This window comes from Paroedura picta, chromosome 3, assembly GCF_049243985.1.
Source record: "Paroedura picta isolate Pp20150507F chromosome 3, Ppicta_v3.0, whole genome shotgun sequence".
Classification (NCBI taxonomy): Eukaryota; Metazoa; Chordata; class Lepidosauria; order Squamata; family Gekkonidae; genus Paroedura; species Paroedura picta.
The window spans coordinates 127396331-127421300 of record NC_135371.1 but is presented as its reverse complement, the minus strand read 5'-3'; the positions used below and the strand labels follow the sequence as shown (position 1 = coordinate 127421300).

The 24970-nt window shown below is 40.7% G+C and overlaps 1 protein-coding gene across 4 annotated transcripts in view; it reads right to left on the bottom strand.

Moving 5' to 3' along the window:
• Nucleotides 1-24970, bottom strand: part of TNRC6C (trinucleotide repeat containing adaptor 6C) — a 176452-nt gene that overhangs the window by 117785 nt on the left and 33697 nt on the right. For all 4 annotated transcript variants that reach the window (XM_077327647.1, XM_077327644.1, XM_077327645.1 and 1 more), the window contains exons 2-3: nt 22153-22249; nt 19934-19955 (exon numbers count right to left, since the gene is read on the bottom strand). In XM_077327647.1, coding sequence (XP_077183762.1) covers nt 19934-19955; nt 22153-22215 — 85 coding nt within the window. In that variant the 5' untranslated portion in view covers nt 22216-22249. The remainder of the gene's footprint in view (nt 1-19933; nt 19956-22152; nt 22250-24970) is intronic.

Sequence of the window (24970 nt, the reverse complement as noted above, 5' to 3'; positions counted from 1 at the left end):
TGGTCACTTCACCAACCTTTTCCTCTGGACCTTGTTTCAGTGTTGGCGCAGGTTTCCCCATCACCCTTCCCCCAGCTCAAAGCTAGCACCTCTCATCTGCTCTCTGCAGATGGGCATGGCCAGGGACCTTGTTTGGGAGGTTCTTCCATCTTTACCCTTGTTTTGGGGCTCCAGATGTCTCAGAATTCAGATGTCTCTTTGTTACAATCCCCCTCTCACTTGCATCACTGGTTACTGCAAGAAATGATTGTTAATCCCCTCACAGTGTGCACTGGCTAGGGCTGGTCAAGTAACACTTCCTGTGTTCATGCTGTTCCTGTGTTCATGCTCCCAGGTGGCCACTGCCTTCAGCAGGCTCAGCAAAGCATCTGGCAGGGCATTGGGTGGGCAGTAGATCAACCAGACAGCCAAGATCTTGAATGAGTCCCAACCAATACTGACACACTCCACCCCACTGATCTCTGGCACCAGGAGGGTCCTGTAGAAGAAAGCCTCCTGGACCACAATTGCCATCCCCACTCCCTACCATGGATCTGAGATTTATGCAGGACTGAATACCCAGGTGGGGCCAGTTCTTTCAAGGCCACTGACTCGCCTTCCCCCACCCACATCTCAGTCATGCAAGCAAGGTCCACCTCTGACTATGCAAAGAATTGTTGCAGAGTTGAGGCCTTATTATTGATCAACATTGCATTGCAAAGGATCAAGGTCAGATCCTCCCTAGCCTCCACCCTCATATGTCTGGGGATGGGACGGAGGTTAGAAGAGGATCGAGCATGAACTACAGAGCTCCCAACTTTTCTGTTGTTCAACCTTCTCCCCCTGCCACACCGCCCCTGGCCCATGATGGTCAGTATCCCAGCTTCAATGTGCGCCCTCCACGCAGCAACCCCTACCCTATCCTACCAGTTGGCTATATTAACACCAGTGGAGAAGAGTGTGGCAACGATGAAACGGCAGCTCAAACACCACCTGCTAGCTGGATGGGTCTCTCCGTTGCAACGAATCAACACAGATTCATTGCAACATGTTTTTTTTTTTAAAAAACCTTCCTTAAAGGGAAAGGGGCTCTTTGGGAACATGATAACGGCCGCCCATTGGCTGCTTGACGGCCAGGGGCGGGACGAGCTCGGCAATAGCGCTTCCTGGCTAGTGATTTTTGCCGAGACCGGAACCCTGTGGGAAACGATAGAAACGCAACTGGATTCACTACAAAGGCAGGTATGCATAACGATGAATTCCACTATTTAAAATGGTGATTTTTCGTTCCGCAAACAATTTGAAACATGGATCCCGGTGCGGAATGGCCCACTATCTCAAAGTTCTGGAGCTAAGAGCTCCACTAGACCTTTAAGCCACCAGCAGATGGCGCAAGAGAACAGGCTGTCCTCCCTCCACCCTCCGAACAAGCCAGATCTTAAAGGCAAAGTCCTGTCTCTTCTTCTTGGGCTGTCACTCCATCAGTAGCTCCACTGCCTGTGGCCTCGCCAGATTCCGCATCGGGGAAAAAGACACCAGGGAGGCTCCCTGTCATCGTCTCAAAGATCCAAAATGCCAACAAAGGCTGCAAAAGTCTCACAGACATGGGCTGCACTCCAGCCCAAATTCCCCATGCCCAGACTGTGCTCTGCCACCGTGCAGCTGGGAAGTCAGAAAAACAGACCAGTAGAACCAGTTTCCGCCAGCCCAGACCACCAGCAGATGCAGGGATGGATCCTTCCTGCAGCGGCAGCCCCAGGACCAGTAAGTGGCTGGTTTTCGTAACTCCCCCAGCAGACGCAAGCTAGAAGGGGAGCGCCTCTGAAGGGCCCAGGTGCAGCAGGGGGGGGGGAGATATGTAGAGTGAAAAGTTAGGGTCTGCCAGGTCTCCGTAGACATGAAAGTTTCCTTGCCATGGCCTCCATAGCTGCATTTCTTCTGGCTTGCATCGGCACCCTACCCTGGCCTTGATGTTACCTTCCTGGGGGCCTCCTAATGCAAGCCTGAGGATTTTCCAAAACCACAGGCCAATGGTTCACCTCCCCACTTTGCCTCTCCTTATGGCTTGTGTCCTGCCCTCCTTGAGCCCAAACCTGGACCAAAAGGGGAGGAAGATGAAAAACAGGGGGATGGGTGGCCAGAATGTTCTGGCAACCCAAACCCGAAGGTCAGGCTAAACTCTGGTATCCTACCTCATCGCCACCATATTTAGCCAACACATGTTTATCCAGCTTTTTATGATGCCTGCTGGCAAGCCCATCAAAGGGTAGAAAAATAAGAGCTGGGGGTTTTGTACACCATTTCTACACCATTGTTTTTCTTAGGCAGTATTTGGGTGTATGACTTGTCTGGCAAGGTCACCTCATGTTAAAAGTATTTGAGGGTCATGGGCTCCAAGTCAGAAGTTGAATGCAGGAAGATAGCCTCACACATATGGCCAGTAACACTGACCACAGTAGAAGGGTGGGGTGGGGGAATTGCAGCTCCTTGCAACAGTGTGAGTGGCTTATGGACCTGAGGTTGGGTGGGAGAGTTAGCCCTGCCCTGCAATTACCTTGTCCATACACTGAGGGAGGGAGAAAATGCAGCCACCTGCAGCTGTGCATGTGGCTTCCAGGCCCTGGGCAGGGTGGGAGAGATCGTCCTGAAAAGCAATCACCATACATTGAGGAAGGTGGGGCCAGGGAGATGTAATTATTTGCAGCTGTGAAGGTAGCTCCTAGACCCTGGGCAGGACAGAAGGTTTAGCCCTGTCCTGCAAACACCTTGCTCACAATTAGAGAGTGGGCTCACAGTGCTCTGCAGGAACGTTGATCCTAGCCAGCAGTCACTTTGACCATGGAGGGAGGGTTGGTCCTGCCCTGCAAGGCAGCCACCTTGACCATGGTGAAAGGGATGGATCAGGGAGCTGTGGCCAACTACTATCTGGGTGATTACTGTCTGGACAGCATGGATGAGTTGGCCCTGCCTGTAATCATGTTGACTGCAGCTGGAAGGTGGATCTGGGGCCACACAGCCACACATTCTGTGAATGGCTCCTGAGCCCTGGGAAGGGCCAGAGGCTTGGCCCTGCTCTATAATCACATTATCTGTCCTCAGACAGCCAGGGGGGGGGGGGGATGCAGTCACCCAAATCCATGCCTTTGGTATCCAGGACCCAAACTGGGTAGGAGGGCTGGACCTGCACTGCACTGGAGCCACTTACTATGTAGGAGACTCCCAAGTTAGGATGGAGGGGAATGGAAATATGTTCATCTGGTAGTTGGAGGATGAGTCCAGCCAAGGACAGATCTATTCACAACAGTGTTGGCAACAGTCGTCTCCCACATACTTCAAGAGGGGAATTGTGCATCCAGGAGAGGTCTGCTGCAAGTTTGATGCCTCTCCTCTATTAGGTTGTATAGGCCCATTCAATGGCCCAGAACTCACACCTAACAACATTTCTCCACTTTCTTGGGGGTGCCTTCATCAGAGGCCTATTTCCCAGACCCCAACCAAGTCAAAGTACATAGGAGTAATCCCGGGGAGGTCTGGGGGGGGGGGGTCCCCAAATCAATTTGGTTCAGCACAATGTCTGGGTTCAAGAAGTGTCCTGAACTTGAAGCAGGTTTTCCTGGTTTATTACTATCCCTAGTGGTGAATGATGAAAATTTGGGACCGGGTCAGCAAGATGCCATTCAATTAAGTTCAAACATGAGCGGTATCGTAGATTAAATGTATTCTTTTTTTCTCTTCCACACCCTGCCATACTATATAGAAGAAATGGAAGGAGAGTAGATACTGTAAACTGCTAGTGACATACCATTTTCCTTTTACATCAAAATATATTGGACAGACAGAATTTGGTATAATATATCATCCATTAAAGCTGCTACTATGATCTATCATTAACTATTACCATTCAGTTATGGATTTGCTCCAAACAACTGTAGGGATGTTTTTTTTAATGATGCTTTGCTTCAAAACAAATTTGTTTCTAAACAGGGACATCTCTGAACTGTTGTTAACAATAATCAACATATGAGGCCTAACACTTTGCTAGTTCAGTTAATGACCTTAGTACTTGCACATTGCCCAAGTCCATTAAGAGTTTTCTTGGCTGATTAACACTGCCTTAAACATTCAAGTACCTAACAGTGAAAACTTGGGATGATGCAGTTCAGGAACACAACACTCTTCATTAATTCAGCTTAAGCCAAAAAGAATTTTATGTCTGCAGGGCCATCATACATTAATGACATATATGGGAAGGAGCATTTAAATTATTCAGGAACACTAGGAATGCAGATCCAGCAGTTTTAAAATTTCTCAGCTGCCATATGGGGAGAAAAACCCCTCTCAGGCATCTCTCTCTCTCTCTCTCTCTCTCTCTCTCACACACACACACACACACACACACACACACTCCAGTCACTTTACTGATGAAAACCAGCAAAATTTATTTGTTTGTTGCACATAATGAAACCTTCTATGCTTCCAATGAAATGTAGTCATTCTTTTACATGATCAGACAAGCCTTCAAAAGGTATATTCACCAAGTCTTCCAGGGCAATTTTAGCAATTATAAACATATAAACAATCAGCTTCCCCTAAAAACACCAAAGAGACCAGAATTAGGCATAGAGCAAACAGAATCCATATGTCAGTGTTTACAGACTAACAACAATGGTGCCAGTGTGCAGAGCTGGCTTATTCTATTTGTTGTTTTAGTTGACAGCTCTTGCTTGAGCACCCGTCGCCATAGCAACTCTGCTCACAACTCACAATGCACCCAAACGAACTGAGCGCTAAATTAACTTATTGCATGTCACCAATGAGAAATGACTGTTCAGAGGTAATTTTCTATACTAATATGTAATAGAGTTAACTGTCTAAATTAAATTAAATTAATTAAATGCCACTCCCAGTAAATCAGATCCTATTAGATCAATGTTAAAATAAATTAAATGTTCTATTAAAACCACTAATAATATTATGCTATTACTTCATTCAGTCAAAATTCTGTACTGTTGGTTTTAGGCACATGTATGCTTTTGACCAAGCAGCAAAATAGCCAACAACATTTGTTACAACTTAGCTCATAGGTAGTTATGGCAAGGAACAAGAAAGTTGTTTCCAGTGACACTACTCAGGCTCTAGTATCTTTCGTTAATATTTCATGCAAACTTCCATTCAGACATTAATATGTCTTGTGCCATATCAGTAATCTCCAAAAGCAATTTCTATTTAGATATTGAAGAGGGAATCCCTTCTCTCATTTTAAAGCAGCACCCCAAGGAAAAGAAGAACACATGAAGTTATATGAGCTGCTAGAAAATATTTAAGAGGGAGTTAAGTGCAAACTGCAATAAAGAAGTATTTAGGCTGCTAGAAATAAGGCATTTAAATGTTGGTAAAGGCAGAATTCCAGTAATATTTACCCAATGTTAAATTGCCACTTACAGCCAAAGGACAATACACTCTGTTGACACAGCTATACCACCTGTAGCTGCCTACACTGATAGCCTACAGCCCAATGCCAGATTCCAAGTTGTATATTAGCACTCCATGAAACATCTATAGGCAATGTTCTGAGAATCAGCTGCTCAAGGCATTACAGCATCAAAAAGGCAAACAGATGTTAGGAATGTATTTATTATATATATATATATATATATTTATATTTATATTTATATTTATGTATGTATATATATAGGGGGAAAGAGCCTCTTGTGGCGCAGACTGGTAAGGCAGTTTTCTGAAAGCTCTGCCCATGAGGCTGGGAGTTCAATCCCAGCAGCCGGCTCAAGGTTGACTCAGCCTTCCATCCTTCCGAGGTCAGTAAAATGAGTACCCAGCTTGCTGGGGGGTAAACGGTAATGACTGGGGAAGGCACTGGCAAACCACCCCGTATTGAGTCTGCCATGAAAACGCTGGAGGGCGTCACCCCAAGGGTCAGACATGACTCGGTGCTTGCACAGGGGATACCTTTACCTTTTATATAGGGGGAAATAGAAAATGTCATGGTGTCTTGTATATCTGCACCTGTAGCATAATGTATAATGTAGTCATTCCATCTCCAAAAGTTACAATAAAGAACAATAAAGACTAGCAAGAGTACAGAATAATGTCCAGTCAATGAAAAGAAAAATGCTGAGCCATTCTGTATGAACTATGCAGAAAAAGAATTAAAGACAAACACAGAGGGATCATATACTATTCTACTAATGCAACGGTTGCTCGAACAGGAGAAATTATCATTAAACATTTAGAAGAGTTGACGTTTCAGCAAAGAAAAAAATTTACAATCTTTGCAAGACTATTAAAAATCTTATCTTAACAAAGCGATAATTTTGGAACAAAATTTATAAACGTGCCTTAACAGATAAAGCATAGCTCTGGGACAACTGATTTGCAATTCTGCTTTTCTTCAAAGAATTATGCACATTACAGGTTTAAGGGTAATACTAATATTTAAAACTTGTGTAAAGATGAGAACATACAAAAATGCACTAGTGAAAATATTCAATGGAGTACTTTGTCCTTATGTCTACAGTAATGAAATAGATATTTAGAAGTGGCTGCTCTTCTGACATTTTGTGATAGGTATAGATTAGGAGTTCCCAAAGTGGGTGGTACACCCATCTTGGGGGTGGTGGAAGGATCTAGGGGAGCAGAATTTTGGACAATAGGGGGATAGCAGTCTGACTCTTCCTGCCATGGCTGCATTTTTCTAGTGAGAAACATTCCAAGGTGGCTTGTCACTGCCTGCCTCTGGGTAGTAGTGATCCTGGACTCCTGTGGTCATCTCCCATACCAGTGCTGACTAAGGCCAATCCTGATTAGCTTCCTGAAGAAAACAGGGTAGGCTGGATGGGATCATATTCCTGCTGAGCACCTTATTCCTCAGACTCTGTCCTTCCCAGGTTCCTTCCCAGGTCTCCAGCAGTTTCTTAACCTGGGTTGACAATCCTTCCCCAATGTCTCCATCTTTGGGAAGTCTTCTTCTGCTTGCTTCTAGTCATGGGGTTTTCCACTGTTTGCCTCTCTCTGTGTCTTCCCATCTGTCTTTCTCCCCAATGAGGATCCAAAGTAGCTTTTACAAAGAATGTATAATGTTTTTCAAGACTAAAATATGGCTACTGCACAACAACCAAAAAAGGTGTAGGCAATGTTGTGTGTGTTGAATTTGCAGTAGAACTAATACCAGGAAAGGTGTGTATGTTTGTATGTATGGAAGGGGGGCACTAGAGATGTGGCCTGTGAGCCAAGGGAACCACTGGTACAGATACTGGAGTATGAAATGTAACTGTGTAAAGTATGTAACTGTGTACTGGAGTATGAAAAGTAAATGTGTAAAGGGCAAATGCATACATGAATAAATGCACATACCATTTATGTATTTACAAGTGAAAGACAGTCCTCACTACTGACAAAATACAAGTGAAATATATCCCTCATTACTGACAAAATACAGATATATTTTTGTTCTTTTGATACCTGTGTACAGTAGGATGATGCTCTAAATAGCACCGCACAACAATAAACTCTGCCTGTTACTGTAAGAGCACTCTTCTCAGCATGGCATGCTGAGTATACATGGCATGAGGAGTTTACAAGGAACAAAAAAGCCAAACAACTTCCTGTCTTGTTCTCATTCAGCTTACTTTTACATTTCTAATACAAGCACCTAAAAGAATTGCAATCACAATTGTGCTTGCACATTAAAATACAGTATACCCTCTGCTCTTCAAATATTGCAACTAACAGGAGTATAGTTTGGAGAAGGTGCCCTTTGTGTACAGTAAAGCCACTGAGTAGATCCCTCATTAAAGCCCACCTGCCCTCTTGCCAGAATAAAATGAGTTTTCCGAAAGACATTGTGATTTCTAAAATTTTACCATTTGAGCATATAACAGCTGTTGCGGCTTAATAAAATGCACTAGGCAAAGCACATTACAGAAGAAAAAGTCCTTTAATGCACAGTGAAGTATACACTGTGGGCAGATAAATAACTATAAAGCAGCAGGAAGCCTGATCACAACTACCTTAACTATTGTTATATAGTTTGGGCTAAATTTATATTCTATCCAGCACAGTGCTATTCTGTGAAACTAATTTTCCTAAATGACCTTTTGGCTTGGCAAAACCAGCAAGTCTTCTCTGCAAATCACTGGCACTCAAATGAAGACATGTTGGCCCAGTATCCACTTAATTCATTTCTTCAGGTAAAACAGAGGGAATGTGGCCTGTACGAGCTCATGAAGGGTTTGAAAGAAATGGGTTCCTAAATCTACAATTCCTATCCTACCCCAAGGTATCTATATTAAACCCTTAAATGAAATTGTCATGTCTTCCAAGATGGTAACCTCATTTGAATGTTAAGCATGTGCAAAACTGATAAATCTGGAATGGAGCACAATGTGTTACCTCCCACTAGGGAAGGTAAGCATCCTGTATATTGTTCTGTGTAGTGAGAAAAGAAAAAAAACACAGAAGGGGAGACAAAGAGAAGAGGAAGCAATAGCAAATCATTTACATAAGAGTCAGGAAAATTATTATTCCTACAGCTCTGTCAAGTTACACAACCCAGAATCATAGAATCACAGAGTTGGAAGAGTTCTCCAGGATTATCTAGTTCAGCCCCCTGCACAATGCACTTTAAACTGTAGCATTAAAAAAATCAAGAACACAGAATTCACACCAAAGTTGTTAAAAGGCATTAAAAGCTTACATTAAAAGTTTCTCAGGGCCAACACCCTGCATTGTATACCTTGATGCCAAAGGGAAAAAAAACTTGTCAGACACAATGAGGTTTGGGCATACAGCATGGAACAATCAACATGGAACAATAAAAAATACAGCATGGAACAATCAAAAACTTCTGAAAAAAAACACAGAGAAAACACACTTAAAGTGACTTCCCAATACTTCGACAAATCCAGAAATATTTTTGTTATCTTTTTAAGGATGAGGGATTTCTACATGTGCTCATGCTAGTGTCCCAAATAAAAGAAGTGTTGAGAGCAGCACGACTGTGAAATAAGGAGCATATGGTTTTCAGAAGTCTGGTTAAAGATCTAAGTATGTCCCTAGACTTCAAAGATGGAGTACAGGTACCAAAAGATAAATATTTATATGTAACCCCATTTTCCCAGCTCAAGATATCTGCAAGGATTGAAATCTAAAATACCTGTGCTGCTGCGCATACCTGGGTTTAGGGTTCGCCCCAAGGACTTGGCTGCTAGGGTATATTTGCGCATACTCTCCATGACCTCATCAGTCTAAGTGCTGAAGAGCTCCTTCCCCTCAAAGGGCATGTCTTCCACTCTTGCTCTTGTATCAAATGGCAAAGAAGAGGAACACAGCCATGCATGCCTTTGAAATACACTCGCTGTCACCATTGCCCTACCATGGCAATCTGCCTGATGTCTAGCTGCATTTATTTGTTTTGTCAATTTAATGCCCTCTGCAATCACAGCCTTAGCCTGAGGGCAACGCGTAGGATCCAGGTAATCCAGCATCGGGGTCAATTTCTCTCATAAGGAGGTCTGATGACCCATAATCGCCTCATAGTTAGAAACTCTAATCCCCACTGATGATGAAGAACAGATTTTTCTAACATTTTTTCTTCCCTCCCTGTCAAGGGGAGAAGAATGCAGATCTGCCCAGCTTCTGGAGGGGAGTAGTGCAAAAATAATAGAATTGGTTTTTGGATGGCAGGATAGGAAAGTGCAATCCTGCTCCTGTGCTTTATACATTGCCTCTATTTTATGCAAAGAAGCTGGGATGGTTGCAGGGTTCTCCCACAATGGAAAAATTACCCACTGAATCCCTTTAATTAAAGGGAAAGCAACAGGCCTAGAGCCCAGGTTATATAATATGTCCATTATAGGGTCATCGTCAGGCTCAGAAGTCAGGTAGTCCAACTTTAGGGATTTTGCTATCCAGATCAGCTGCTCTGAATACATGCAGAGATCATCCGTTAGGGAAATTGATGCCGGCTCCACTACCAAATCATCAGGAGATTCTACATCTACAACATCAGAGTCTTTGTCAGAGTTACACCTTCTATGCCACCATGATGGTCCATCACCACCGAGAGGTTGTTGCCATTGAGTCGACATTGAGAAGGATGAGATGCCCATACCTAGACTGTGCTGAGGCAGCTGCACTAGTTGCCAGTATTGACATGGATGAGGGTCAACGTTTTGGTACTGACCTTTAGGCCTTACGCAGTCTGAGACCCACATATCTGCAAGACCACCTGTTGCCCTATGCCCCCTGCAGGGCCTTGTGCTCTGCGGGTTCCAACTTACTGGTCATTCCCAGCCTTGGGGTGTCTAATATTTACTAACTACATATCTCAAAAGGGTACTGGGTACTCCTGAGACACTAGTATGGGCAAAGACAGTAAAAAGTGGTGTGAAACACCTCTTATCTATTAGACAGCCAGCTGTTTCCACCACTGTCAGCTACCACAACAGCAGACTTGGTTGGGAAAGGAAGGTGTCCATTGGAACCAAATACAAAAGGAGAGCTGCAGAAGTTGGATTCGGAATATAGTCTATTGAAGATGAGGATCTTGTCCTTGGGGTGGACATCTCAAGGTGTCCTGATAGTTACTAGGAGTATTATGGGATTCCAAGCTCCTAACAAAGTGCTCAGGATTATGCTCAATTTTTTTTAACCAATTTATAGCCAAATATTTAAGGTCAATTCCAAGGCAAGCCTGGAGGACAGGTAAGCAGTAAAGCAGTATCACTACAAAAGATTTTCCTAGTCTGCGTGAGTCAATTTAAAACTTTTTGAAAATATTTCTGAACTCAGAAAACATAGGCTAAAAAAAAAGCTTTTTTTGTAAGAAAGGCCAGGGTAAAAAAAAAAAAATTATGGTCACCCCAAAGAAGAACATGGGATGTAACAGATGGAGTTTATGCATTAGTAAAGTGTTCTTACTCAAGCACTAAGCACTGGCAGCCTTGCATAGTCTTTTAACAAAACTCTATATAAAAGCAATTTTCTCTAAAGGCAGCTATAAGTTCTTATTACAGTTTATCCAATTATAAGGCCTAATTAGAGTTCACTTCACACTTTTCTGTATAACACCCTCAGGGTAAATAAAAGGTAAATACAGACAGACCACACTTAGAGGACAATCTGCAATTAAAGATATTCTGATGCTAGTTCATGTAAGGAAAAAAAACCACATGTGCTGCAAATCCGAATCATCAAACCACCACCTACCAGCCTTGGTTGAGGTTTCTAGGAGCAATGAATGGTCACCAGTGGAGAAGAAAAAAAGAAAATACAGCCACTGTGGGATGGTAGGTGAATTTCCATCTGGAGATTTTGGGTGGTGGGGATCATTTGGGCATGAAATTGGGGTCACTGTGGATGGCAGGTAGTTGTGAGTTCCTGCACTATGCAGGGGGTTGGACTAGATGACCCAAAGGTACCTTCCAACTGTGATTCTATGATCTATGATGAACTGATAAAAATGAAGGCAAAATATATACAAAATTAATTAAGAAGCAAAACCAAATTTTAAAATGTGTCTATTAAATTCTGAAAAGACAGTAAACTGAAAAACAAACAGGTGGTTTGTGACCCCTTAAAGAGTAACAAGTTTATTCTTGTAGAATAATTTACTGAATAGGGTACACTTGGCCGGATGCATGCAACACACTAATACAACCATCCCTCTGAAATGTTGTATTTTGTTTAATTGATGGTTTGATTAGCCATCTAAAAAACTGGGTTTGTTCAGTGAAAAGGTGGAATATATTATTTATTTATTTTCTTATTTCTTTCTTAAATTCATGTCCCACCCTCTCAAGTGACTCAACTTTATAAATTAACTTTAAGTATTGAAATAAAAGTTTTAAAAGTATTTTGTAGAGTGTAAAGGCTTTATTGGATAATTTGAATTCCCTTGTTCACACAGATGATATGGTTCCAATGAAGGCCACTCATGAAGGCTAGTATTGCACATTTCATATCCTAAGGACTCAGTTCCTTTCTAACAGAAATCTTGTGCCTACTTTGATCCTGTGTCACTGCTCTGCAATAAAGTTGAGGAAACGCTACATTGTACTTCAGTTTCATTCAAAGTATAATGGGATCACTTTGTTGAAAGCCATGCAGATAGTATCCATGAAGAGTACTACCAATTAAGTTCTCAAATTACTGATATAGAAATTTAAGTAGAAGCATATAGTAGTTCACTTTTTTCTTTTTTGTTGTCATATTACTATAAGATCATGGAATTGGATACTATACCCTTTGAACACTGAAATATCAAGGAATTTAATACAGAGAACTACCAAGAAGCAGAATGCCAGTTTTTTCTATCACAAATTACAAATTGTAAAATGAGCTGGAAGTATGCTCAAAATTCTGACTATCAAAAAGCCAAGGCCTGCTAATTCAAATTCCACATCCCCATGTTATAGTAAGGCACCAGTGAGGCCCATTTCATCACAACATGCAGTACCTGATATTAATTTACAGCAAACTATACTTAAAATATTTAATTTAGCTTTTTAGGTGCCACGGAAAGTTCCTTGTCAAGTACATCACTGGGAGAGGCAGCTGCAAAAGGTGGGCACTTCAAATCCAAAGCTTAAGCTGGTCTGATGACAATGGATCACACTGAAGACAGGCCTGATCTCAGGGTCTTGTCAAGCAGTAGGGTCCACATCAGAGTCAGTTCTGACTGCACCTTTGAGAGACCCAGAGGCAGGAGGCTCTGTCCAACCTGGCTTTGGGAGTGAATTTTTGGCAAACCCTATAGTTAGCCACATTATGGGCCTCACTCAGACAGAGAAGACATTGTTGTTTCATCCAAGTGCAGCACCTTAACACTGCACATTTTGAAAATGGATTTAGAAGCCCTGATATTCAGAAACCAAATGACAAACTAAATGGAGCTGGTTGAAACACGTCCTCACTTTAGTGACGGTGAAAATGGAACTGGGAAGAGGGGGGCACTCTGCCCGCAGGCCATCTGGTATGTCCAGGGAAAAGGCAGGTGCATGAACAGTCTTGAGGGCACGAGCATCCCCCTACTGGAGCTTACTTGGAAAAGTCTTCTGCGGCAGACCTATATATGAACAGTCCCAATGTGGGGCTATACTACAAGATGGAAATGAGCATTCTGTTTTCTTTGCCATTGCTGCAGTGCTTATGCAACAAGTAATCATATATTCTAACGCTCAAAGGAGAAATCACTTTCAGGCTTGCACACTTCTATCCAAATAAGCACTCACATGGTACAACAGACAAGGATGATGCTAAGACAGAAAATGCATTTAGGGCACCATCCAGCCAGCTCACTCAATTTCACCCAATTCCTGTCCATATTCCAACCCCATATTATGTCCTCGGATTCTCAGCCTTCCTTTTGTTCAATAAAAAAATTATTCAGTAAAAAGAAATTTGATGCAAAGCTTTACAAGTTCATTTTCAGTTCTATAAACAAACCATGCAGATGTTATTAAGTTCACCATTCCATTTATCAATTTAACCATGCAACATATAGATTAGCCTTTTTGAGTGATCAAAGATGACTTTTCCTTCCTTTTTTACCAGAAGAAAAGATGGCTGAGATTTTACTGTTTTGATTGTTTAAAAAAACGGTAACAGCCAAGAAAATGTCTAGTACTGAGATTCACAATTAGTTAATTCAGGCTCAGATGAAATTTCTTCTGCCATTTATCCACACAGAAATATGCCTTTTCAAGAACAAAATGAGATTTTCCGGAGTTTAAAGAAATCCTTTCCATTCCTGCTTGATAATAAAGCTGTATAGGTAAGAGCACTTTAATAAGTTCTACTGAAATTGGTGGACGTTATATGTTCCAAATTTTAAATATTGGGCTGAATCCAGAAAGCTGTGCACATTCTTCTTCAACCCAACAGTCCTTTTTGACCCCCGTCAGTGGGATGTGAAGGCTTGAAGTAATACTTCATGTATTGTACATGTCTGGGAACATAGTAATTTACATGTTTCTCCCCACACTTCTTAGAGCCAGTGGCCGTTTGTATATTAATATACTGGTTTAAAATATGCTATTAGATAGAGAGCCATTATATTTGAAAATTAACTAATTGGAGGACTTCCCACTAAGGAACGTTGTTTTCCATTAAAACGGACATTACCTGGATGCCGTTCTTGTAGAAGTCCTGACAAATAAAGGAATAAGGAAAGAACATATAAGGAGAGACTACTCTTGTTTTTGATAGAATTAAGTTTATTGCCTTTGGATAAGTTTCTTTTTCTGAGTTTGTATTCACTTTGAAGCTGTCTTATTTATCTTGTTATACCTTGGGCTAGAATAATAACAAAAACTAAATCTGATACAGAGCAAAAGTTTCTTTAAAATCTCAGCTTTTCACTTTCAAAGCAAAAAAAAAATCAACTGACAAGGATTCTCATCCCTTATTTTGAACATCTACATAAGGGACAAGAATCCTTGTCCCCAGCCCACTCCTTCCTCCCCTCCACCCCCCACTCCCTTTCCCTACTGCACCCTCCTGGGTGCAGTGGCTGGCTCAGCCTCGGTGGCTAGGGCCCGCATTGAGGTGTACTTGTCATCGCAGCCCCTGCCAGTCTCCTGAGGCTTCTCCTGCTCTATGGAGCGCGGGAGCAGCCTTGAAAGCCTAGCGGAGGCAGTACCAGCCCAGCAAGCCACAGCGCTGAGGTGCGTTTGACGCTGCAGCCTTTTCAGCCCTGGTCCCTGTTTCATGGAATGAGTTTGCAAGTAAGATCAAGTTCCACAGGGCCTGCAAAGCAGAGCTCTTCTGCCAAGCCTTTGGTTGAGACCAGCACACACCTACTGGGTGTAGCAGTTAAGAACAGGCCTTCCCCTACATACATCTCTAAATATATATGGATGTATATATGTTCATCCTCCTCTACCTCCGGGATAAAAAAATTGACAATCTCTGCCCAGGTTGCCCAATCGTACTCACCCTGAGACCAATAAGGTGAGATATTTGTGTGTGTGTTTTTATGCTTCAACTTGTTACCTGCTGCTCTCATCCAAGGCCGGCTTGCAGAGGCTTACAATTTAACAAGAAATGCATAGAATCATAGAATAATAGGGTTGAAAGGGACCTCATGGGTCATCTAATCCAACCACCTGCACTATGCAGGACTGTGCATATAAATCAGGGGCGGGAAAGATGGCTGCTTAAGCAGTTCACCTTATGGTGAGCTCTCAGTCCACACAGAGGGCCAAACTTATCTATGTTCAGCAGAAGCAAGCAAGGTGCGCAAATCTTGCTAAATTCTCCTTCTAAGAGCTGTGGAAGGCTCCAGAGCTCCAAAAAGGCCCATTGCTGATCAGCGGAGAGCAATTCTCCAGATCTCAAAATGGCAGTGACCGAGGCCAAGAACCAGTCTGCCGCCATATCTTTCCTTCTTTTTACAAGGATTGTGTTTCCTCTCTCATTCTTCTCTCATTCTGCAAGCTGTCTTGAAGAGTCTCCAGAGTTCTTACGGAGCTTAATCTCTAACTTCAAACGTCTGTTATCAAAAGTGAGTAATGCTCTAATTACTTTGAATTGTTTTTGCAAACCTCTCCCTCTCTTATCAAGCCGTGGCAGTGAGGTTATCATTCCCACAAAGACTCCCCTGCTTGTTTTTCTTGTCTTTTTTAACTTCAGGGGGGGAGGTAAAATATATGAACAACTCTAAAAACAAACAGAGCTCATCTGGTCTATTTACTTTTCCGGAGACTGTTCCCCTGATAACTGCGCTCTCTCGACTTATTTGCCACTGTGTGACTTCTGCGAGAGGACCTATAGTTCAGCAATTTTAACTAATACAACAAATAAGAAAAGCGAAACAACAATAAAACCCCACTTTAACATGGCATTTCCAGCACTTACAATCAACCTTGGATGTTATATACCATCTATATAAGAGTATAAGAAGAATAATCCCGCTTCCCTTTGCTACTACTTGCCCCCCCCCCCCCCCCGTCTTTTCTTTCTTGCTTCAAGCGATCTTTAGTAAGATAATCCAAATAAAAGCTCCACTGCTCTCCTGGCTATTTGAAATATTTCATGAGCCTGACTGGTGCTCACTTATAAACCTGATTTTTAATATGGCTGTGTCAAGGACACAGATGGTCCATCTATTAAAGGAACAAAGAGAAGATCTGAAAGCTTTTACAGAAGGTTTGTTGAAAGATATCTTTGAGACTCCCTCTGGTAGAGAAAAGCAACATGTAAAAACCAACTTCTCCTTCCTCCTCCTCCTTGTAGCATCACTTGGCATAGGTGGAAAAACGCTGATTGGGCTACTCTGGTGACCTGCGCATCCACTGATAAGGAGGCATCAATGACCACCCCCAAATTTCTGGCCAAAGGCGAGATCTTCAATTGTACCATGTCCAGGCAGGGGAAACGCATTTCCTGATCTCACCCTTTATGACCCAGTCATAGGGCCTCCGTCTTGGAAAGGTTGAGTTTCAGGCTACTCTGACTGAGCCAGACCATCTCTGCTTCCAAACATCCAGCTAATGTTTCTTGGGGCGGGGAGTTGGACTAGCCATATATCAGGAGAAAAAGCTGGCTGTCATCCACATATTGATGACAACCCAGCCCATAACTCTGGATCAGGTGGACCAGAGGCTGCATGAAGATGTTGAACAATGTGCCCTGTGGTATTTCACATAGGAGTTGGTAAGAGCGAGAAAGATTCTCCCCCACTGCCATCCTCTGTGTCAGAATCTTGGAAGCCTATTTTATGGAGGACTGCTGATGCTGGTATTGATTTTTAAAGTATTTTTATTGTCCAAATTACAGGTTTTATTGTAAATTCTGTCATTGTTAGCTGCCTTGAGACATTGTGAGGGACAGAATATAAATTAAATAATAAATTATCATCCCTTTTTTTTTTTGGACAATGGGTCAATAGATGCTAAGAATAAAATGCCTGGGCTCACAGCTTGGAAGTCTAGGCCACTGTTTTTACTGGCTTTTCTTTGGTTTTTATTTCAGGTTAAGTGGATTTTCCTCTGGATATAGGTAATCAGACTTGCCTAACAGCTCATGGAAACTTCCTGAGAACTTATGGATGTGTAATTGGTTGGTCACTCAAGATCTTTTTCCGAAAAGGTCCAGCAGTTAATTACCATCTAATATCTCACTGGTGCCTCCACTAACAGCACCTGAATCTTGCATCCTTGTTAGGTTGGAAGAGCAGCACTACAATAGTGGTAGTTAAGATATCACTAAGCTTTTCTTGTTGAGTCTGCAAACTAGCCAAGAATCTAGGCGCTTGTTCATGAACACTGTTTCAAGTTATTTGAATCTTGGACAGTTAGTTGGACCAGTTACAGAAAAAGACAGATTAATTGCTTTTTAATAGAGGTTAAAAGTTGAGATTGGCCTTCTTATCTTGCTTTACCAGATATATTTTGCACCTACAGATTAGTTTATTCAGCACTTACATTCTTTATCTCTTATTTAGTTATGAACCAATCAGTTATCTGGATATGTGATTATGTTACCTAATCAGCACATATATTCCTTATCAAACATGTAATTATGAACTAATCAGTTATTTAGATAATATCACACGATTATGCTAGATAAGATTTAGAAGTATGTTATGAACTGAGATTATAAATACATACTCCCTGACCAGCAAATAAGAGTTCTCTGGATGAAAATATCAGAAGACTAGGTGACATCACCAGATGGCTAACCTGGGCTTTTGATTATCCCTAAAAGCAGTGAAACAAACAGCTGAAAACTGATTTGCTTTTTAAACTGTTACTTACAAAAATCAACTATAGGCACTTCAATAATGTTGGCATTTACTTTCACGGTAACTGCACGGATAGCTTTTTTATGTTAGTAGTTTGTTTGATCTGGCTGATTAAAGAAAATAACTTGTTATCTCAATAAAAGATACAAGTTTCTGCAGGTTTTCTATTTGGTTTTGTTATACTCTAAGAACTATACTCACACCCTTATTCTCTTATATTATCAGAATTAAAGGTTGTTAAGATAGAGAACTCTGTTCCTAAACATTTTTTGCAATATAGAACCTTAGAAGTGTTAAGTTCAGTTTTCCTTTACTGGATGCAGGAGGGAATCTCTTGCTGAACTACAATCCTCTCAGTGAAGGAGAAGAAAGAATCCTGGTTTACTGAACTAGTATAATTTATACTGAACTAGTATAATCTCTTTGGCCACTGCCTATTCAGTTCTTCTAGCCCAGATGGAGCAAAATGAGAAGAAAAAGCACTCCTCTATTGTTAGTTGTAACTGGACAAATTGTGGAAATGGCTTTATCACACTTACCTCCCTAGCCCCAAAGGCAAGACCTTTATAAACAGAGTGGTAAAAGGAGAATATCCAACCAACACAATTTCTCAAAAGAAATGTATCTTAAAGTTGTACATCTGACAAGTAACTTATATTTGAAGATCATCTCCTTAACAGCTGAACTGAGCCTTATGTTTAAGACTATGGGGGTTGGGCTCAGTGATTTGTCAGTGAGTTTAGCTGCCTGGTCTACAGCATCTGAATCAGAGATGATTAGTATACTGAGGAGGACAAAGGAAGAGAGCAAAATCATTGGTAGAAGTAAGGGTAATTTTGTTCCCTACCCACTCCCCATGGCAGTCCCAGGAATCATCTCAAGATTGGAAAGAAGAGTTGAAGAGTTGGTTTTTATACCCTGCTTTATGCAACCCAAAGGAGTCTCAAAGCAGCTTACAACTGCCTTCTTTCCTCTACCCGTAACAATCAATCTGTGAGGTAGGTGGGGCTGAGAGAGCTCTTGAAAACTGTAACTAGCCAAAGGTCATCTACCTGGTAGCATGTGGAGGAGTGGGGAATCAAACCTGGTGCTCCTAATACACGTTTAATGTTTTGTCTGAATGACCATAAATAAAATTTGATTTATTTTAACCAAGTGCTCCAGATTAGAGGCCATCACTCTTAACACTACACTTCACTGGAGGGAGATCGGCAATTCTCACACTCATGGATCACTAATTTTTCCATTCATGCAAGTCCCTTCTGTCAGTAGAGCAGAATATTTATGTCTCCCTTCTGCTGATCTTCCCCAAATGCTGCTCCTGGGGGACAGGGAGCCCTCAGGAATAGCATGAGAGGCAAACCTGGGATCACTGGCAAGAAGAGGAAATTGGAAGAAATTAGCATCCCTTCTAGCAGCAGTGTTTCAAAAAGTCTGGTACCTGGTTAAACCCTTGTTTAAAAGAACTGATCCATTTAAGAGATGTAGACAGAAAACACCTTTTTTTTTAAGTAGGCCCTTTTCTCTCATTTCTTGATATTGAATCAGTGGCACAGCTGTTGGTTTTTTAAATCAGATGTATTTATTGTATTACATATTGTACTTAAAGCAAAATAAAAATTAAATTGAAGGGAAAAATTAGTCTGGGTTTAATCCCGTGTTTTTATGAGTAGGCATACTACATCGCATTTGCACATTCCTTTCTTCTCCCTTTCACAGCTTCAAATAACCACAGTTTATCATGCTACTAAACTTTGCAAACTATAGTTAGTAGTAGTAATAGTTTCCCTCCAAATGAGGGACTGAAACCCACTTCAATGCCATGGTTTATTTGAAAGCAAAGTAGAGTTAGCAATAACTAAAATTTACCTGATTTCGATGTCACAAAAACATCATTTATCTCAAATCATGAAAGGGTGGTGGGATGTCTCACCTAAGCCAAGTTAAGTCCATAAACTCAGTTAAAATAATATCACAACAACTGAGGGAGCAAGGGAACACATAAGTACATAAGCATAAGATGGTACAAGAAAACCAACCCTGTGCTTAAAGAGGCTTATTTAACTAAAAACCTACACACACCATGAAACATTTCCCCATCTAATGATAAGTCTACAGTTCACATTACAAATTCAATTTCAAATGGATAGAAACAATTACCATTTTACAAAGAACTGAACATTACATTACCTTTGGCTTTTTGTTCAGCAGCCTGAAAGATAAAAAAAAGTGGTCAATAGCAAGATTTTTTTTTAATTAGTACAATCATTAAAAGAAATCTGCAGCCCTGACAACCATACCTTCCATTAAAATTATGGTGGTGCTGATACTGCAAAAGGCAGTAGCTGGTGGTAATGGACCCAGAATCAAACTTTGCCACTGGATTCAAATGTTCCTCTCCCCCAACACATACAATGGTAGAATAATGGAAACACTACACTTTTAAGGAAAAAAATCTGAACAGGACATGTGATCAGGGTATGGTTCATGAAAAAGTCTCCATTATTTGCAGTGGAAAATATTTAAAGGTGTACATGCTACCTCTTTTATCCTGGCCAACAAACACATTTTATTAATTTATGAATGGAAATATTAGCTATTAATAACTTTTTGTTTGTCTATTTAATTATCCTCAGAAGTCAAGTATTGTTTGGGTTTGCCAGGTAATGATGTTTAGGGAACTCCTGAAACTCAGGAAAGGAGAATTCTTCCAGGTGCTACAACTTCCATCACATCAGAATGTGAAAGAATATACACATGTCAGAAGCAGACAAAAATTTCCCATCCATGTAGCCAGAAACCATCTCTATCTAGGTGAACAATCCTAGTAAAAACAGCAAGAAAACAACCATTCATTGTTTCAGAAAAGAGTAAGAGTCTAGTAGCACCTTAAAGACTAACAAAATTTGTAGCAGGGTATGAGCTTCAGTGAGTCACTACATACTTCTTCAGGTATCTAAAGAAATGAGCAGTGACTCACAAAAAATATACCCTGCCAAAAATACTGTTAGTCTTTAAGGTGCTACTAGACTCTTGCTCTTTTCTGCTGCTAAAGATAGACTAATACAGCTGCCCATCTTGATTCTTTTCTCTTTGTAACTTGAAAGAGTTGTCCACTCTGAAACAATAAGTGTTTCTAGAATTAAAGTGTAGTTGGATGGACTGATGTGTCAAACAAATGTACTATAAGAAGGTTCACAATTAGAGATTCATGAGCTTTCATACAAAAATAATAATTTTCTGCCAACAAAGTAGAGCCATTAAAAGCTTTTGATATTTTTTTAAAAAACAGATTTAGGTAGGCCTATGAAAGCACATTTGAGTTGCTATAATAATCAACCATGAGCTTTATGGGAAGGAAGGATGCACATTTTAAAATAAAATTCACAGCAGTTTTTCTTCATTGCCTGAATAGAAGAAGAAGAAGAAGAAGAAGAAGATGAAGAAGAAGAAGAAGAAGAAGAAGAAGAAGAAGAAGAAGAAGAAGAAGAAGAAGAAGAAGAAGAAGAAGAAGAAGAAGAAGAAGAAGAAGAAGAAGAAGAAGAAGAAGAAGAAGAAGAAGAGTTCGTTCTTATATGCCGCTTTTCCCTACCCGGAGGAGACTCAAAGCGGCCTTTCCTTTCCTCCCCACAATAGACACCCAGTGAGGTGGGTGAGGCTGAGAGAGCCCTGATATCACTGCCCAGTCAAGAACAGTTTTATCAGCGCCTTGGCGAGCCCAAGGTCACCCAGCTGGCTGCATGTGCGGGAGTGCAGAATCGAGCCCAGCATGTCAGATTAGAAGTCTGCACTCCTAACCACTACACCAAAATAGCCCAGTTTGCCTAAGCTTGTCAGGGCTTTGGAGCTGAGCAAGGCTGACTATGGTCAGTACTTGGATGGGAGACCACCAAGGAAATCTGGGGTTGCTATGTGGAGGAAAACAACAGGAAACTGCCCCTACTCACCTAATGGCTGGAATGACTTGTGAAAACTGACTTGTGAGTCACTTGCAATCCAATGGTATGTACTTCTTTCTTGACTGAAAAGGAAGCTTGGCTAATATAATTTAAATTTACTAGTTGGGCATAGAATGTTAAGAAACATTCCCAGTAATGTGTGCGTTTTAGGTCTTTCTTATACAGTCCAACTATTACCCTAATTACCTTAGGCTATAATTTGAGGATACATTCCAGAAATGTGTCTATAGAAGAAAACCTTTCTCAAGTCCACTGATTTGCTGATCACATTATTAGTGATACATTATGGGAAGAAAAAGTTAGCAAAACCAGCCTTGAACATACTTTTCCAAACATTGCTGAACCTATGAGACTATTTACAACATCATATCAAAATAGTTCCCAAAGTTACCCGAAATATTACTAGTTACCCAAAATATTAACCCTGTAACAAGAGTCATCTAGACAAACCTTTTTCTGAGCACCTTCCTTCTTTTTCTTTTCTTCCTGCTTTTTCTTTTTCTTTTCTTCCATCAAATGTTCCTCTTCTTGTGTTTGTTCTTTCTCCCTGTTTAAAAATTAAGATTATGAATTGTTTTAGAGAGGTCTATAGTTCAAAATACCTTATACATATTAAAATATGCAACTTAATATAATCAACAGCATTTGACAGAATAATATCTCTGTAAAAATGCACCCCAAACATTCAAAATGATATGAAAGGTGCTTCGTATATGTAATATTGACCTTTGTTTGCTCCACACATGATATAACTAAACAAATAGGAGTCCTGTGACTGACAAAACTGTATTCCAGTATACACTTCCATGAACTAGAGCCTACTTCAGACACAATGACTGGATCCTCATTATGCTGTCATATTATGTATGGGGCATGAAAAAAAAAGCAAATTTCCCAGAAAATACAGTTACTGTTCACTACCTACTTAAAATTTGTATTGCAGTAGGGAATCCCAGGTTCTGCTAATGTACTTAAAATCTATAGTGCATAAGAAATCCTCACTTCAAGGATGGGGGGGGGGGCGTAATGAAATCCAATTCAGTTTTGTGCCATTTTCTACCTCTGATATTCTTTTGTTGAATAGTGACTTTTAGGTTAGCTACCAAAGGTAGTATCCCACCTTAAGCTAAAGCGGCGCTAAAGCCTAAGGAGCCTTCCCTCTAACTTAACTTGCTCATCAGTTGGGTAAGGCTTCAAACTTTGCTTTGTGGAGTGGCAGGATACAGACCAAGCAGGTACAGGAAATGCCAAATCTGCAGCTTATTAATGGAACACTTCAGAAAATTACAGAAGAATGGACAAATACTTTTGTTCCTAAACAAAATATTTAACATTTAAAACCAATCTGAAGTCTTCTGAAAAAAAATCAATCATTTAAAATTTAATGCAACTCAAAAAATAACTCCCAGAAGTAGAGGAAACACTGCATGGGAGATATAACATGAAAAGCCTTAATAAAATCACAGCCAATATTCAGTGGTGATTATATCAAAGGGATACATAATGCAAACTCCATTTATCAGCAAAACTGCTAACACCATTAGAATTAGACTGGATGACCTCCACCCAAAAGGAAGACTGGGATGTATTGGAAAATTTCCTCTGAAAAGTACACATACTTTTTCCTATAATGCCACATTTAAAGTGAATATTTTAAAACAAAAATATTTCAAGAGATGAAATGGAATTAGGCAAAAAAAAGGCTAAACTATAATCAAATATTTTCAGACAGAATTCAGAAAAATAAGTCTATTTATTGTCTATAGCAATTTGGAAATTTTAGTTCAATTGGGCTACGGATAAAGCTAAATGTGTTAAACATACTAAACAGCCACAGATTTTCTGAAGTATTCAGTCATGCTATTTTTAAACATGCTCAGTTACAGCTCACTTACAAATTCTTTTCCAGCTGTTAACAATAGCAATTTCTCTCATGGGTACTGTGCTACCATTTGTAAACTGGCAAATCTGAGAGAACAGGCAAGAAGTCAGCCATCTTCCTGCCATATTTTCACCCAGTGTCAGATATCCAGAGTAAAAAATCCTGACCTGTTGTGACAGCTGGTGAAACTTTTGACCTTGCACCACAGCTCTGTGCAAGCAAGCTCACTGAACTGTGAATTATGGTGTTACGCAGCCAGCAGCTATAACAGCTCTGCTAGCAATAAGCCTTTTTTAAAGTGGAAATTTGTTCAAAACTCCATTATCTGTCTACTTTCAACTATAACCTTATCATGATGCCTTTAAAAGGGGAGCAATTTGGATAGTGCAGACAGATTACCAAACAGCCCAGAATTTTGGAAATATACGGATTTGCTGCTAATCGTAGCCAAATTCAACCCACCCTATAAGATAGACTGTATGGCTGGGGGCAGTTGCTGGCTTCTGAACCATAGCTTAAGAACACAAGGAACACCCTCCTTTCATTTCTAAGGTGAGTGAGGAAAGTCCCCTACATGCAAATGTAAGGTTTTTTATTACCTTTAACACAGCAGCTAAAGATTCGGGAACACAAGTTCCCAAAGTTCCTTGTGAACTTATCGCCTTGACTTTTGTTTTGTGGGAATACGTTACCTCAGAATGTGCCTATGTCAAGCACGTTTTTTAGCCCTATCATAATCCAAAGCCATTAGACAAAGCCAAGGTTAATAAAAACAGATATTCCATACTCTGAATATGTAGAAGAAGAAATGCACATTGATGATAGGGAGGGGAATATTAAAATAGGAGATAATGCTGCTGCAGCATAGCTTGTGACTGGTCAATGAAAGCAGTGTTATAGGAAAGGAAAGCCAAAGTCACTGTTGAGAGAGAAGGTGATCTGACAAGACTATACAACAAAAGTTTGAAACAGATATTTATTTATATAAATATTTCTATTCTTTTGCAAAGTAGGACTCAAAATAACTTTAAAAACTTTTAGGGGGGAAAGAGAAATATACTAATTATAGGCCAAAACCTTTTTTTAAAAACCTGTAGGCCATTTTATGTATATAAATTTTAGGATGCTGAGGGTCCCCTGCCATCTAGCTTTGTTTTGTGACTTTATTGTATTAGTTAGACACCTCAAACATGTCTCTGGAGAGGGGGCAGATATGTTAAATAAATAAATGCAACCACAGATAGGAAAATATTGGCTTGTCTTGGGAAGAACAACAAGAAAGGCAATTATGTGCACAGACTCACTGAAGGGGCCATCACAGTGAGAATATTAAATTTCTAACCCCCCTTTCGATGTACATAATAATGCTGAGATTTTTGTTGCTTA